Below are 16,496 nucleotides of genomic sequence, written 5' to 3'. Positions count from 1 at the left end.
CCAACAATCTCTATTTACACTTTGTTGTGAGATGGACAGATTGTTAAAGTGTGGTTTGTCACGTATTCCAAATCAAGATGCTATCCTATTTGGGTGTGGCTCTCAAAGCAGTATTTTTTCCCCCATAGTATCTATAATCTAAAAGAGATCCTAAACAGAATTACATTCTTGGCATATTGCAATAATTGCATCATCCATCTTGTCAACACAGCAGTTCTCTCTGATATGGTCCCATAGTAGAATTCAATTTCCAACAGTGGATGTGCTCATACTGTCACTTGTGCGCTTCTACCTGATTTTGGCAGGATGCTCTGCCCACTTTTTTTACTGTTGAGTCCATAAAGTGCCTTGAATACCATGGTGTCTCCCAAAATGGTGGAGTTAGCCAAAAGGGTTTAGAACTCCAAAGACACATGTCGTCATTCATCAATCCCTATTGTACACTGTTCACTTATGTGGTTCCTACTGGAACCTCAGTAAGGTTTGACAGATGACTGTTGACCTTTGCTGCAACAAATCGTTTTGCAGAGGATGATGAAACCTGAAATGCATAAAGCTTCATAGTAAACAGAAGGCTACATCCATTTTCAATATTAAGATCTGGACAGAAGACTCTGCAAAGAATCCTTTGTCCACATAATATTCAGTCTGTGGGTAGAACATCTCTGTTGTGGCACCAGAACTTTGAAATGCTCTACCAAGATGCATGGCCTAATATGCCATTTTCAGATGCTCAGTAAAACCCTTTTTGTTTTTTTTCTTTCTGGCTAGCAATTCATGAAGACTCTGAGTTAGCATTACCTTTTTTCTTTTTTCCTTTTTTAATTTTATTGACTAAATTTGTACCCTGCATTATCTCCCCAAAGGGCATTGTCTAAACTGTTTTTAAAATATTTTTATTTCATGCTGTGCACCGCTGTGTATCTTATTTGAAGAAGAGAGCATGTATAAATAAAAATAAAATATAATGCTTACTACAATTGAACTTAGACTTCAACTAAATTTTAGCCAACTGCTAATCAGAGCTGGATTAATTGATATTAGAAAAAATACCTACTTTTTGGTCCTCCTTTCTTCTGTACTTTTCTCCTACTTTTTAAATGCATTCAAAATTGTATCTGTCTAAGGCAGTGGTAGAACACATTTGAAGCTGTATGTCTTTCTAGGAAAAGGCTTAAGAAAAAATTTCCGGCTAACAGAATAATCAGATTTGTGTGCTTACCTTAATCTTTTTCTTTTCAGAACCATCTATAAGCCAAATATGTTTGCTTGAATTGTGGTTTTTTAAAAACAATATGTGTATACTCCCTCGGGGCCACTTCATATGTTTGTTTTCATTCACAGACATTATCCCATAAATCACTGTCCTGCTGAAAAACACTGCTTAGGAAATACCTGTGTATACTCAGGTGCCAAAATCTAGGAATGGTTCAGCAGGCTGATGCACAAGAAGGCGTAGGGCACAATCCTAACCAACTTTCCAGAACTGGCATAGCTGTGCCAATATGGTGTGCACTGCATCCTGCAGTGGGGAGGTAGTCAAGGGGGCCTCCTCAAGCTAAGGGCATGTTTGTTACCTTACCTTGGGGGCTGCACTGCGGCTAAGTCAGTGCTGGAATGTTGGTTAGGATTGTGCCCATAGGCATATATTTGCTCCATGTTCTGGGGGGAGGGAGCAATCCAGGGGGGAGAGAAATTGGACAGCAGTAAACAGTATCCCTATATTGTGTCGCATTCCTGATGTCATCCTGAGCAATACCTTTTCTGCTCTTCCAGTGCTGACTTCGTAAATATCCACTTTCCTTCCCTGCTTAGTGTTAATTGTAGTTTAGTGTTGTATCTTAACCAGCGTAGCCATAGTTATTACTGCTAAACATAGTTAACCAGAGATAACAAACAGCTTCTAAAGGCTAACTATATGTATGCCAGCTAAATTAACATTAATCAGAAGGGGGAAAAGAGGAAGAGGACGTAACCTCATAGAGCACCTCCAGTTGCCAACCTTGTTTTGCCGGTTGGTGTCACATGTTGTCTGAGACTACTGTGTGACTGGTATACAGTTTCTGTTCATTTTAGAGCTGCTTCTGTGGGAATTGCACTAAACGTTTTTTGTGACTGAAGCATTTTCCTTTGGAGTATAACAGCAGCATTTTCTTGCTAGAATAAAGGACATGAGCACCTTTCTGTTTGACAGTCTTCAGAAAGAACCAAACAAATACCAAGATGGTTCATCTGTCCCGCTCAGATTCACAGCTTAGCACCACATTTCTTGAATGTATATCTGGGTTGCTTTGTCTTTTGTCTGCTATGTGGCTCCTTTGTAGTCTGCAAAGATAATGAGAACCCTCAAACCACCCTTAGAGAAGTCCGTAATGCCATTTCTTCAGGCATTCTCCCAATTTCGGGGCAGGCTACTGCTAGTGTAGGAAGTGGCAACATTACGGGCACCTCCAATGTGAATTCCTGACATTATTGTCATATTGAATGCAGCCACACAGCAGTGAATCCTGTGCTCTTCACACTAACTATATAGGAGGGCTTTGTTGCTATTTGCACCTGAAAATTATGTTTCCATAATAGGTAGCATTAAAAAAGAAAGATGTTTTTACACTTTTTAAAGAAAATCAGATTATTTTCAAGAAACAGAACAGGTCTAGAACATTCACCAATGTGCTTTCTTATCAAAGCAGCATAAAATGTGGTCTTTATTCATCTGCTTCTTATATCCAGTCAGCCCAGTCACCTCTACTTTCAGCAGTTTGCTTTTATATCTAGTATGGTTTAGACCAGGGGTTTTCAAACTGGGGCGTCGCAACTCCACAGCCTGAGCACCCTGGCCTCTGCCCCCTTAAGGGGCGGGGGCAGGGAGGAGGCAGCAATGCAATCCCCAGGATTACGTTGCTCAGGGGGCTGCAGGGGCTTGGCTGTACTTGAAAGTGAAAGTGGAGCAATTGTGCCCCACCTCTGCAAAACCGGAAGTGGAGTGGGATTGCTCCACTTTCACTTCTGAAGCTTCTGGGAGCCCTGCAGACGGTCATGCAGGGCTCCCTGCACCCCCAGGAGGCTACAGTATGCTCTGGTAAGTACACCCAAGCCCCTGCAGCCCCCTGAGCAACGCAATCCTAGGGATCACATCACTGCCTTTCCCCCACCCCCGCTGCCTCCCCCCTACTCCTGCAAGGACTTAGAGTGGTTCAAACTCTCTGAGAGAGTTTGAAAACTGCTGGTTTAGACTGATCTGCATTACATCCCTTTCACTCTGTATTACTAAGGGCAGACTACTGCCTTTCTTTAAAAAAAAAAAAAAAGATTAACAGCTTGAACAGAGATTGGGAGAATTCAAAGGCTACCTCACTACTTGTGATCTTTTAGTTGGAACTAATAAAGCTCTTACCCAACTGTTGTGCTTGGATTTGTTTCACCTATTGAACCAACATGGCTACATGCATTTTTTGTAGAATTCTTATTTTACCTTTGAAACAGGCAAGAGGGGTGTTTCTAATGTGGTGTGAAACAATTCTTTCTACTGATTCAGGTGTGCACCAGCCAATAAGGCTTTGAAGTTCTTTAACTTATTTAAACTTCTCTTGAGCAAACACTCCTTTTGCTCTCTTTTCTCTTGATACAGTAGGCCCTCTTAACAAAGTTGAGGCCAGAGTGCACCCGTAAAAAGTTGTTTGCATGTATAGTGTGAACTGAAATGTCTCGGGTAATTAGATAAAATCCTGCAATGAGGCATAACTTTGATAATACTGTGTACCTACTGTGTTCAGCAATGTAGGTTAAAGACCTTTGCCTGCCACACAGATAGAAGCTTGTAATCAAAATTGGGCTCCCACTTCTTGCTCTCAGAGCTGTTGGGAAAAGTGTAGGGTTTAATACAGGTAATTTTTCAAGAGTGGCATTTATTTTTCATGCACTTGGAATGTGTCTTCTTATCACTTCCCATATATACCCACTCCATTTGCAATTGTGACTTGACAGTACAGTTTGTTTTAATGCACAGAGAGGTGAATGAAAGGATCAGTGTCTGTCTCTTTTTTAAAAACAAAAAACCGAAAAAGAAGAAAAAACCTGCTTTGTGGAGATATCACTTTTCGCATTATTTTATTTGCAAGTAACTCAAGCACATCATTTCTGGGTTTCTATTGTTCAAGGAAAATGTGATTTTTATCTGGCTTTTCACAACATTTTTACCTCACGTGGGAAACCATTGTTGGCCTTTTGATCAAAGTGCCATGATGTTTTTACAAGAGATGACTGATGAGCTGTACAGACATAGATCATTGTCAAAGGCAGGGGAAAAAAAGATGGTAAATGCTTTTATCATTTTCCAAGTTCTTGTTAGAAAGGCCTTCCATTGATCAGCAGAATAGCTAGCGAAAGCAGGAGTGATTACATTTGATTAGGGTGCATTAAAACCTGTCACACAAGCTTTAGATATAGTTACCTGTGTAATTTAGGTTTCTTAAAATGGGGGAAAATCATTTGTAAGGCTTAGCTGTGATTATGTGTGATTAATAGATTTTCTTCCATAATTCTCTAATGAAACTTTGCTTTATTATTTACTTTTCCAGGTCTCAGAATTTTTTATCATTGTTTTTGTTTACATTCCATTCCACAGAGCTGGTAAACCTCATCAAAGTCCTTTTAAATCAAGCTACTGTATATGGAAAGTCACTCTTGTGTGTATCGGTTTGCTACTTGGATCAAGTGATTGTTTTTCTCCATACCACTCAGACCCTTTTTAAAAACCATTTACAGTGGCATGAAAAAACTTGCCAGTCTGTATGGTGAACTGCTTGCAGTTCTCTGGCTTGTACTGGCTTTCAGTTGAGCTCCTGAATCTTTATTGTGAAGTCTTAGTCTCTTTTGATTGGCACACCTTTCAGAAGACACCATGGCAGGGGGATTGAAAGGGACATATGAAGTCTCATGTGGACCTGGATGTAGCACAGTAGTCAATTGTTGCTAGAGCAGAAACCAATAAACCCTTTCTAAATATTAGAAGGTGGCTGGGTGAAGAAAGGTAACACATTCTTCAGGAATGCTTTTTATGAAGCATGCAAAACTTACTTTAAAAAAATCACAGGGTCAACATACAATTCAGAAAACTGGGCCAACAGATTCCTGTGCCACACCTGTTAACTCAAGCTAGGTTACTGAAATATGTGTTGCAGGGGAATGTTCTGTGGCGCCCTTCTCAAGTCTTGATGTGATTTAGTCTTGATCCTGTCATTAAATGCTGCAACCAGTTTAAAAGGCTCAAAGTGTCAATGTTGTGGTATCTAGCTGAGTGTTCTTTTCTGGGCCTGCACCTTCCCACATGGCCCTTCCACAGTGCTGCTCATTAAAATTCTAAAATTAATCTAGCAACTTCTAGATTCCTGCAAAGCCAGATTTCTTCAGGCTCTGAATCCAGTAAAGCCATACTGCAATTGCCAATTGGGGTAGGGGCAGTCACGTAGCAGACTTCTCCTCACTTGACTCCAGAATAAGAAGTGAGATCATTAACCCCACTCCAATCCTTTGTGCACCAGAGAGCTTTCTTGTCAGTACAGTCCAGTGACAGGGTATCCCATTCATTTTCTAAAGAAGATTCAGTGTTCAGGATTGAATCCCATCCACAAGGAAGAGAGATTAATGGAACTGCTTGTACCTTTTAGTGTTGTTCCACTTCCTATTGACTATAAGTGAAACAACACTAAAATCAACCAATCAGCCAGAATCAGCTGGCCATTTAGCCCCAGTTTCCTTCAACTACATCTCCTATAGCACTGCTTGAGGAACTATTGCAGACAACTGCCTATAAGTCAATCCCACAGATAAGTCGAGGGCAAAATTTGAGTAAATAAATCATGGAATTTTCTATGACCCTTGGATAAGTTGGGGGTTGAACTTAGGGGGGGCGTGTCTGACTATAGTTTTGACTGATTTTACCGGAGGCCAGATCCTGAAAAATAACTTACCACTAATTGTTACCTAAGAACTGTACAGTCTCTAATTTCTTAAAAACATAGTAAAAGATCATAAGATACATTTTTATTTTTAAATTCTGGTCTTCACCACCTTTTTGTAAACACTATCCGTGCACTGTAAACAACATACCAGTAGAACAGTGGTTCCCAACCTGGGATTCATGTACTCTGAGAGGCACTCAACAGGACCTTTAGGGGTACTTGAAAAAGAATGGAATAATGGCAGAAAAAGGCAGGTCGTGCTCCAGAATGCTTTGCAGGGCCAGCAAGGCAGGAAGGGTGATAACTAGTTGGCTGTGAAAGCCCCACCAATAGCTAGTTTTTGGTCATCAATTCATGTATGAAACAGTGATTAAAAACCAACACAGTAAAAAAGCTGAACCATAATATGGAAAGTGATCAATCACCCAGAATTTCTCAGCACACTTCTGGTGCAAAACAGTGCAAAGGCAGAGTCTTCTGTTCCTCAAACAGATAAAAAGAGAAAACACTGTGATAAATACATGAAGTCTGGGCTTTCATATAGAGGAGATGAGGGCTTGTATTAATTACAAACATTTTGCTAATAGGAAGGGTACAATTTATGGAAATGGGCTGCCAAGGGATATGCAAGTGAAAAAGTTTGGAAACCACTGCAGAACCATGAATCAAATCCACCTTTAAGGTGTCTGGTGTGTTAAGCTAGAAGCTCTACGTACAACATACAACCCATAACACATAACTGAGAGTGTGCAATTCAATTCACAGCAGAGAGATGCAGCTGCATATATTTGCCACCCTTTTTACTCAGAAGTAGACCCACTGCTTTCCATGGGTGTTATTCTTAAGTCATGGTGCATTGAATTGTGGCCTAGAACTTTGCTTCAAATGGAAAGGAGAATCCCATCCTGGTGTTGAAAAAAAAAAACAGATCTCTGCTAAATGCAAGCCTTTGCTAACAGAACCAGGCTGCAACAGCATTTGCAAAATGGAACAGGAGAATAAAAGGTTAACTTTGGCTGGAATTTCCCAGTGAAGTTACTATAGAAACTAATCTCTGCATTGCTTCTAATGACCCTCTTGAGCAAGAAAAGACTGTTGCTGGAGGGTTGCATGGCCATCTATCAGGGATGTTGTTGTTGTGAACTGTCGCCATTGGCAGAGGGTTGGACTCTGTGAACTGGTAGATCCCTTCCCATTCTGATTCTGTAATTCAACAAGAATTATTAACAAAGAAGTTGATGTCTCCATACTTGATTCCCAGTTTCAGTACAGCCTCTCCAAAAACACAGATATAACTAAGAACTCTTACAGCCCAACCCTGCCTAAATCCCTACGTGGTGATGCAGTGGTGCCAGCACAGCTTCCGTTGCAGCCCGTGGGGGATTTTCGGCTGCTGGAGGTCTCTGGGTAAGCCCCAGCAGCTACTGTGGGGCAATTCAGACTGTGCCAGCTCAATTGCTGCTGCAAATCTGTGTTGGTCCATGAAGGTGGATTAGGTCCAGGAAGGAGGTCAGGATTCTGCGTGTACCTCAGCTGCCACCAGTCCCACCCCCTCCCATGCCTGATCTGCACCCTTCCCCACCTTGTCTCTGCTCCATTCTGCTCACACTTCCCCTATTCTGCCCTCCCCTGTCCGTTCAACCCTCTCCCCACCTCCTCCAACCTCCTGTGCAGGCTCATCTAGTCAGGCAGCTGCCTGTGGGCCAGCTAGCATGCAGGAGGATCCTGCCAGCCTGTAGCATGTATTGGCAGATGCTGCTTTGCAACAGCCCTAAAGTGTCCCAATACTAGTTACACTGGTGGAGGAGGAGGTTAGAAATGGGCCATTCATGCTGTAAAGTTCACATGTGTTGGCCTCACCCACCACATGTGAGAATCTTGAAGACTGAGGAAATTTTATCCGTATTCTTAAAGATTCCTTATCTTCCTAGGTGTCAGAAACAAAGATCCTCTTATAAACCTCACCACAGCAAAAATAGTTCCAAATAATTATCAATTAGCAAAGTTCCATTTCCTTTCACAATGAAGCACTATATCGAATTTAGAAAATTGCTAAAATAACAAAATTGGTGTGGTTAGGATGATGACTTATTTGGGGGTCACTGTGTTTTGTCTGTTGTAGCAAAAACAGCAGTTTTGAAGCAGTTTCAGGACTAGCCCATTTATTTCAGCATCAGCTTTCATGGACTACAATCGACATAGAATCTAGGAGTTGGAAGGTTCCTACAAGGTCATCTTGTCCAACCCCCTGTCTTTAGCAGAAAATCCTCCTAGAGCATCTCCAGCAGCCTCTTCTTGACAATCTCCAGTGAGGGAGAATTCACCTCCTTCGGAAATATGTTCCACTGCCAAAACCTCCTTGACCATCAATAATTTCTCCAGCCAGAATCTCCTCTCTTACAGTTTGTACTAATTTGATCTAGTTCTACTCTCAAAGGCAGTTAAGAACAGAATTGTTCCTTCTTCCATATGACAGCCCTGCAAGTATTTGAGGAGCACTATCATATCCCTCTCAACCTTATCTTCTTCAGGCTAAACGTACCAACATCTCTCCACCATTCCTTGTAGCACTTGTTCTCCAGCCCTGTGATCATTCTCCTTGCTCTTCTCTGAACCTGCTCCAGTTTGGCTGCATCTTTCTTAAAACGAGGTGCCCAAAATTGGACATAGTACTCTAGGTGAGGTCTGATCAATGTGGAGTAAAGCCGAACCACAACTTCTGCAACAATTCTACTAATGCAGGCTAAAATTCATTTGCTGTCTTCGTAGCCACGTGGTGCAACTTGATGATGACCAAAGCTTATGCAGGAATAAATGAGTTTGACTTTGTGGGTGGAACAAGATGCACTGATGAGTAGAATGAATACGGGTTAACATGCAGGCTGATTCTAGGTGAATTGGTTGTCATATTCTATTAGGACTCAAGGAATTGAAATGTAGGCATCCCCTCTTCTCCCCACCCCCATCTTTAAGATTTGCCTCTATTTCCCTTCTGCGCCTTAGGAATTTAGAGAAGAATAACATTAACATTTCTCAAATGAGAATCTGAATTACGTAAATTTGCTTTTGTAAAATTCTCAAGTATTTTGATATACGTATATATGAAGGATTTTTAAACAATGGGATGGGTCACATGAATAATGTTAGAGTTCTTTGTGAAGTCTGTTTTAAAACCATACCTTCCATCATGTTTCCATGTTCTGCTCAGGTACATTTTCCAAGTAGCCTCCCTCATTCGGGAAACAGTTATGCATGCATGTAGCAGTGCAACTCTTTCAGCCCATAGCTTATTGCTTTCATAATGGTACATGGATTTAGAGAGCACCCTAGTGGTAAAAGTACTGAAAGACATTACTGAGTGCCAGGTTCTGTCAGTCACATGAGCAAGTCTCACCTTCTGTAATCTCCAGTACTTTGAAAGGAGTCTCTGGTCATGGAAGTTTCTGTTGCATTTCCTGTGCAAGTAGGGTGAAAATTGTGAAGCAAGGTGATGTTGCTTACTGATATAGTGCTAGCTGTAAATTTGAATGCCTTCATCATATTATTGAATAGCACTAAATTTAATTTGTATTCAGAGGTATTTTGCCACTCTTGTTCTTAGATTTATGCAGAATTTACAAACAGAGGTGCAAGAAATGGAATTCATCCAGTTTGCCAAAGGCATGAACATTATGACAAAAGAGGACTTCATAGAATGGCTGCTTTATTTTACTAATGAAGAAAACAATGAAGTGTACTGGCAAAATGTGAAACAGAGAATTCAAGCAGGAGAGGTTGGTATAGAGGGCCTCAATGTGAATGACACTTCTAAAGTATAATTCAAATGTTGGATATGTACATACGTATCTGTTGACTGTCAGATTTGGAATCTAATAAATTCCTCTTAGGAAAATACTTGGCTTTGGCTCTCTAACCTGAAAAGCTTAATGAGGTCTGTTTTGATGTTTTAGAGTATCAGTATGGAAGAATTTAAGACTTTCTGCCAGTTTACAAACCGCCTAGAAGACTTTTCAATTGCCTTGAAAATGTTTACTGTGGCCAACCGTCCAGTTAAACAGGGTAAGATGTGCAAAGCTTTGTGTAGTTGAATGCTGAGCAAAGAGGTTTCTGAAAATGTGTACTGTAAGCTGCAGTTGCATGGTGTTGCCGCCTTCCAAAAGGATTCTGCCTCTAGTTACCACAAAACTTTTGAAATATCTTGCTAGCCTCGCAAGGTATCTTTTCTCCAGCAATTCCGTTCACAAGAGTGAACGGGCAGGCAGACAAGCCATGGCTCACCAGACTTGGGGGTGGTTGGGGAGCTGCCAGCCTCCCAAGGACCTCATAACTGGCCTTGCGGCCACATGTTGAACCACAGAGGCTTACAACTTGCAAAATGACCCTTAAATGATCCTCTGATTTAGAGGTGAACTATTGAAGAAATGCATTGAATTAATTTATAACATTCCTCAGTTTGAAGGACCTTGATGTAACAGACTTCGGAAACAATGGATGTTTTCTGCTTCATTAAAACTAGCATATACATTTTGCACACACCTGTCTACATTGACTTAAATGCATTTGGATTTCATGGACCTTCAGTATTAACAAATACTTCTTTCCCCCAATTAGATTGTGGGTTCACTGTATTGCACATAACAGTGTAAGATGCTCAGAGACACTGGTTTCTAAAATGTATAGGCACCCCTCCAGTGTTCATTCTCCATATTTAGTTTCCTCCATTGTTGAGTTTTCACAATCTCACTAGCTAGCTATCTTTCTTTGTAACAGTAGCATGTTATTTCTCTTGCTAGCTGAATTCAAGAGGGCTGTGAAAGTGGCTACAGGACAGGAGCTCTCAGACAACATTTTGGACACTATCTTCAAGATCTTTGATTTAGATGGAGACAATTGCCTTAGTCATGCAGAGTTCCTTGGAGTTCTAAAGAACAGGATGCATCGAGGCTTAAGGGTAACAAAGTCTTAAGTTACCTAAAATGTGCAATAGAACTGTTTAATTGTTTTTAGAACCAACATACAAACTGTATAATCCTTATGGAAATAGTTCGTAGGAACAGATAGCTATGAGCATTTTAGGGGGCTGCTGCTTTCAAGGGTGACTGTTTTTTGGAATTATAAGAGACATATATTTCAATTATATATTGAAAAATATATAATTACAGACAGGTCACATCTTACACAAAAGTTAGCTTCTGGAATCAGCGCATAAGGGGAAAATCATGTATAGTCGAAACAAACTATCTTAAATCTGAAAAATACATGCTGTCTCTTAAACTAAAATCACACTATGAGAGACAGGTGGGAACTGAGATGATTGAAGGAACAGCAGATTCATTCTTCCATCTTGCGCTCACTCTAGGGCACTTACTTCATTAGTGGAATGGTGGGGCACTATTTATGTGTTTCTCTCTTTTTTTGTGGCCAAGCACATATACTTGAATTTGCACAAGCGCAATGCACATAGAATGCAACCTTATATAATTAATTTATAATTCATTAATTATAATTAAATTGAAAAATAGGGAACTTTCAAATTATGAATTCTTTGAACTGTTTGCTAGCATATTAGATTCCTTGCTACTAGGGTAACCTCATAAATCTTTACTTAACCATCCAATCCTATGGACATGAGGCATGCTCCATGCCAGTATAGTGTCAGTTTTTCAGGACTGTAGGGTCCTGAATGTCATCTGCCATAATTACTTGTTCTGCTTCAGGATCCTTTATATCCAACTGATTGATCAGATTTATCCACAGTGTTCAGATTGCTCTGCCACAAACAGAGTTTGGATGTGAGAGACAGATGCCAAGAGCTCAAGAATTGATAACACCCAGATAGCTCATGTTACAAATGTCATGAGGGAATTTGAAGAAATAAAAATTCCATTAGCTTTCTGGGAATTGATCCTTGTTGGTTTCAGAGAGGTGTCTTTAAATGGCACACTAGCATATGATTCACCTAAAGTAAGGATGGGACCTTTCTTGCCCTGGACAGACTGTTCTTGATGAATCAGGTTAAAATTTTTAGGCACTATTTTATTTATTTAAGATATTGTTATCCCTCCCTGTTCCCCAAACAGTGGAGCACCCAAGATGGCTTACATTCATAAATTAAAATACCATAAAACCAAATTGCAATAAAAATCAGCAGTAAAAAATGCATATAAAGAGTAAATAAAACATTAAAAACAACACAGCAGACTATTAATCAAACAAAAAACCAGGAAGAGCAAACAGCAAACACGAAGGTGGGAAGACTAACCAAAATATTCATACAGCCCAATCCTGAGCTGCCTGGGGTGTGGAGCTGCTGCAGCACCAAAAATGGCTGTTTACCCTTTCCACCAGGTAAACGGAGTAGCCCTGCAATGGGGCTACTCGATTCACCACCAATCATAAGATCGGTGGTAAATCAAGTGCCTCCATGTCGGGCAGTGAGCTTGACATGGAGGCTTTGGGTCCAGTGGAGCAAAGCTCCACCAGTCCCACCTCCCTCCCTCCCTGCTCCCTCCCCCGACATGCCTCCTCCCCGCTCTCTCCCTGTAATGCCTGCCCTCCCCCCGCCTCCCCAAACGCCCACTTCCCCCACATCTCCACTTACCTCCAGTGCTTGCCCGGTGCTAGGGCCCACAAACATGCCTTATGGCACATTTTCGACAGGGTGCACCGGCAGTAAGCTGGCATGCCGAGCTCAGGATTGGGCTCATAGTCAATTTGCAATATGCATATGCAACAGTGCATAGTTGGTGTGCAGAATAGCGAGTCCCTCAGCTGGATTCTCAATCACTTAAATTAGTTTTATTAACACTTGAGGACTTTGAGACATTTTTGTTGAAAAGTGTCATATTAAAAAATATGCCAAGTAATTGTAATGTTACATGGTTAAATAGTGACTAGGTGGCATGGCCACTGCAGAGTATTCAAGGAGGGTAGGAACCAACCTGCTAGTTGTCCAAGGTAAGGTGTCTCACCATTTCCTGAAAGTCAACCAAGTGGTGTAACGTAACACAACTGGAGCAATAATTACTATTTTTCTGAACAGGTCCCTCAGCAGCAAGGAGTCCAAGGTTACTGGAAATGTGTGAAAAGAGAAAGCATTAAAGGAGCAAAAGAAGTCTGGAAACAAACTGGGAAAAGCCCTTGTTAAACATACCCATAAGAGCATCATTTTATAACTATAAATGTCATTTTTCATGTATTCTTGTTTACATGCTAGCTTTAGTAGATACAGTACAGTCAATTTATACAGTTGAGTATGAAACACTTTTATTTTCTCATCATAATTTTACAGTATTTATCCATTTAATCAGGTTTGCATTGGGGAGACTATTATGATTTCCGGCTCTCATGAATGTTCAGGTGATACCAAAATTCTCAGAAATAAATACGATCAAACTTCCTTAGTTGATCAATCTACCTGGAATTTTAATCTGAGAGTATTACAAAAAGAAGGTGGCCTTGCTGTGACAGTGAATCGTCCTCCTTCCTTCTAGGTACCAGCCAAAAAAACAACAACCATGAATCCTACAATTTTACAAGGCCAATATCATTTAAAAATTATAGTCAAACCACTGATTAGTTCCCCCATTGGATTTTACTAGCTGTGAAGTGATTACAGGCTTGCAACTTTATATGATGGTACATAAAAAGTGAAAAATTAGCACTCAAGTACTGCTTCTAGAAAATAACACTTTGCGGATATTGAAACCTCTCTTGCCTAGGGAAGCTTGTTTCACATGCTAATGATATTCTTGTATTGTCCTGAATTGTTTTTGTTCATTTATGCAAATACATCTGTTGGTTGTTTGCTGTAGGCTTTCTGTCCCTGATTTGGGAATATGAAAATATTTACATAAACTAGGAGATTGTCAATGGTGTGAAAGTGTGTGGATTTAAAAGTTTGGTTCAACCAAACTTTGAAGAGAAACAAAGGCCTATTGAGTAGATATGAATGAAATGGCTGCTGGCTTTGCTTATCACTAAGATTCTACCAGGATGTAGTGAGTAATCTTCTACCCTGCAGTCACCCTTTTGCTATGTGCTTCCTACCGTTTTACTGTGCCTAAGCACAGGATGGGGCCTGGTTATCACAAGAGATCAATGGAAAAGAGGACGAAAGCTAGCATAAATAGGTCTGTTTGTCTGTCTGGAAACACAAATAAAATTATGGAACATAAATCCATGCGTAACGGTGCTCCAGTGAGTTTTTAAAGAAGGCACTTGGAGAGTGGGAGGAGGTTTAAAGCAGAGGCATGACAGGAGAGGTGCTTAAATTTTTCCCTTGCCTACACTTTCTAGAGCAGCCATTTTCAACCACTGTGCCATGGCACATTGTTGTACTGAAGCACTCTGATGTTCTGCAAATGGTTGGCAGGTGGGAGTTTGGGGAAGGGTCATTTATCAGTAGGGCCTTTGGAGGATGTTAGCCCCCCCCCCCACCCACAGCATGGTGTGCCTTATCAATTGTCTAAAAACAGATGGTATGCCTTGACAATTTTAGTACCTTGTCAGTGTGCCATGAGATGAAAAAGGTTGAAAATCACTGTTCTAGAGTAACCAGGTTGAGCATCAGATCAGGAATCCTGAGGCACCTCGCCTTTAATAGAAGGTGGTGTGTGTGTGCAACACTGTTGTTCTGCAGCAGTGTTGGTTCAGATCCAGCTACCTTTTAATCAGTGTCTGAACCAAATCTGTTGGTCATAGAGGCAATGCAGCTACCTTGTGTCCTTGAACTTTAAATGCATACATTGTCTTTCTTTTCTTCATTCTGCTGCATTTGCTACTTTGAGAAACTTATTGGCCTACTACCAATACATAACTGCAATACCTTAGTAGTGTTTTTAAACTGTGCCAAGAGTTCTATTATAGGAAATTTGCAGGAAAAACATATTCAGTTACACATTTTAAATATATGCATGGATGGCACTTAAATCTTAAGGTGGTTCTTGGTGATCCATAAATCACCAAGATTTACAAAAACCTTTCTGTGGGTACAGGGAGAGGAGAAAGACTATGGGCGCAATCCTAACCCCTTATGTCAGTGCTTGCCAGCACTGACTTAAGGGCAATGCAGTTCCGAGGTAAGGGAACAAACATTCCCTGACTTTGAGGAGGCTTCCATGAGTGACACCCAACTGCAGGATGCAGCACACATCCCATTGGCACCGCTATGCCAGAGCTGGAAAATACTGACATAAGGGGTTAGGATTGCACCCTAAGCTGCTGTTTGGATGCAGTTCAGAAAAAAAAGCTTAGGTTTGCTATATTAAGAGAAGTCTTACAATAGAATGTTCTGGGAAATAAAAAAGACGATCAAAGCTACAATTTTATGCCCATTTGTGTACTCCTGAACTTGGTGGAGATGTCTGAGTAAACCTGCATGTGATTGTGATAGAAGTGCACTGACAACAGAACTTCCAATTTCAATGCTGCAGTGATTTTTGTGTGGCACTGTATGAAATGTTCAGTTTCATCCTAGGGAAGAATCACTGCTGTAAATCTGTGCAAGCTGGGAATCTTTGGAGAAGGATATAGTACAGACCTGTCTTATGGAGATGAATCTGTAACTGATTGTGAACAATCAGTTGAAATAACCCACTACCTTTGGACCAGACTATCTTTCTTACAGGGAGCCATTAGTTATTTGATTTTTCTCTGTAAACCGCTTTGTGAACTTTTAGTTGAAAAGCGGTATATAAATACTGTTAATAATACAGTGGACATCAAAATTTCAGTTCCTCATTTTGCCAACATGAACACATGTGGCAGACTGTTTTAAGAACTGGTGGTGTAATCTTAGAATGCTGTTTTGTTTTTTTTAATTAATACAGTACACTCCCAGTTGCTTTGCATTCCTAAGACTCGTACTTCAATTTTGGGATTCAGTGCAATTTGCTTTTAGCTCTGGCTTTATTTATCAGGGCTGGAAGTTTTTGTTGTACCTCCTTATATTCTGTGGGTTTTTCACTTTTGTGTTTTTAACTCTGTGTGATATCTTTGTTTGCCAATAAATTTTTACTTTTGGAACAGTTAACCTTCACGTATCTTTGTTGGTGAGAAAGTACATTCAGTCGTAAATGATAAGACACTGCTGTACTTCCGCAAAGGGGAAGTGATGGACTGTTCTGTGTTTTCAGGCTAAATATTTCTCATAAAATAAGGGAAAATTTCACACTGGTATTGGAGCATCGAAGAGAAGCACTACCAAGGCATAATGCTAGTTTTTCACATATGGAACATATTTCTTACCCAGTTCTGCCCTTAAACTCCACTCCTGCTACAAACAGAAGAAGCATAGCCCTGCCTTAATGGTCAATTAGTAGGATATGTTTTAGTTGGGTCATTTAGTAGGATATGTTTTAGCTGGGTTGAAACCGCTGAACTTCTCAAGGCTCTTAGCTGTACTTTGTTTAGGATTTGTGATTCTTATTTTAACATTTGTGTTGTGTTATTTTATGAATCTTCATTCAGTTTGTATTATCTGCTAGAGTATATTCAATAGAACAGTGAGTTATACATATGAGGAAGCAAAGATTA

The 16,496-nt window shown here is 40.4% G+C and overlaps 1 protein-coding gene across 1 annotated transcript in view; it reads left to right on the top strand.

Moving 5' to 3' along the window:
• The window catches only part of MICU2 (mitochondrial calcium uptake 2), a 112,135-nt gene extending 96,142 nt beyond the window's left edge, over positions 1-15,993 (top strand). The window contains exons 9-12 of the mRNA XM_066621229.1: positions 9,562-9,733; positions 9,911-10,019; positions 10,754-10,911; positions 13,003-15,993. Of these exons, the coding sequence (XP_066477326.1) occupies positions 9,562-9,733; positions 9,911-10,019; positions 10,754-10,911; positions 13,003-13,107 (544 nt within the window). The 3' untranslated portion in view covers positions 13,108-15,993. The remainder of the gene's footprint in view (positions 1-9,561; positions 9,734-9,910; positions 10,020-10,753; positions 10,912-13,002) is intronic.
• Positions 15,994-16,496: the final 503 nt, after the last annotated feature.

Source organism: Tiliqua scincoides, chromosome 3 (assembly GCF_035046505.1).
Source record: "Tiliqua scincoides isolate rTilSci1 chromosome 3, rTilSci1.hap2, whole genome shotgun sequence".
Classification (NCBI taxonomy): Eukaryota; Metazoa; Chordata; class Lepidosauria; order Squamata; family Scincidae; genus Tiliqua; species Tiliqua scincoides.
This window is presented reverse-complemented; position numbering and strand designations above follow the sequence as displayed.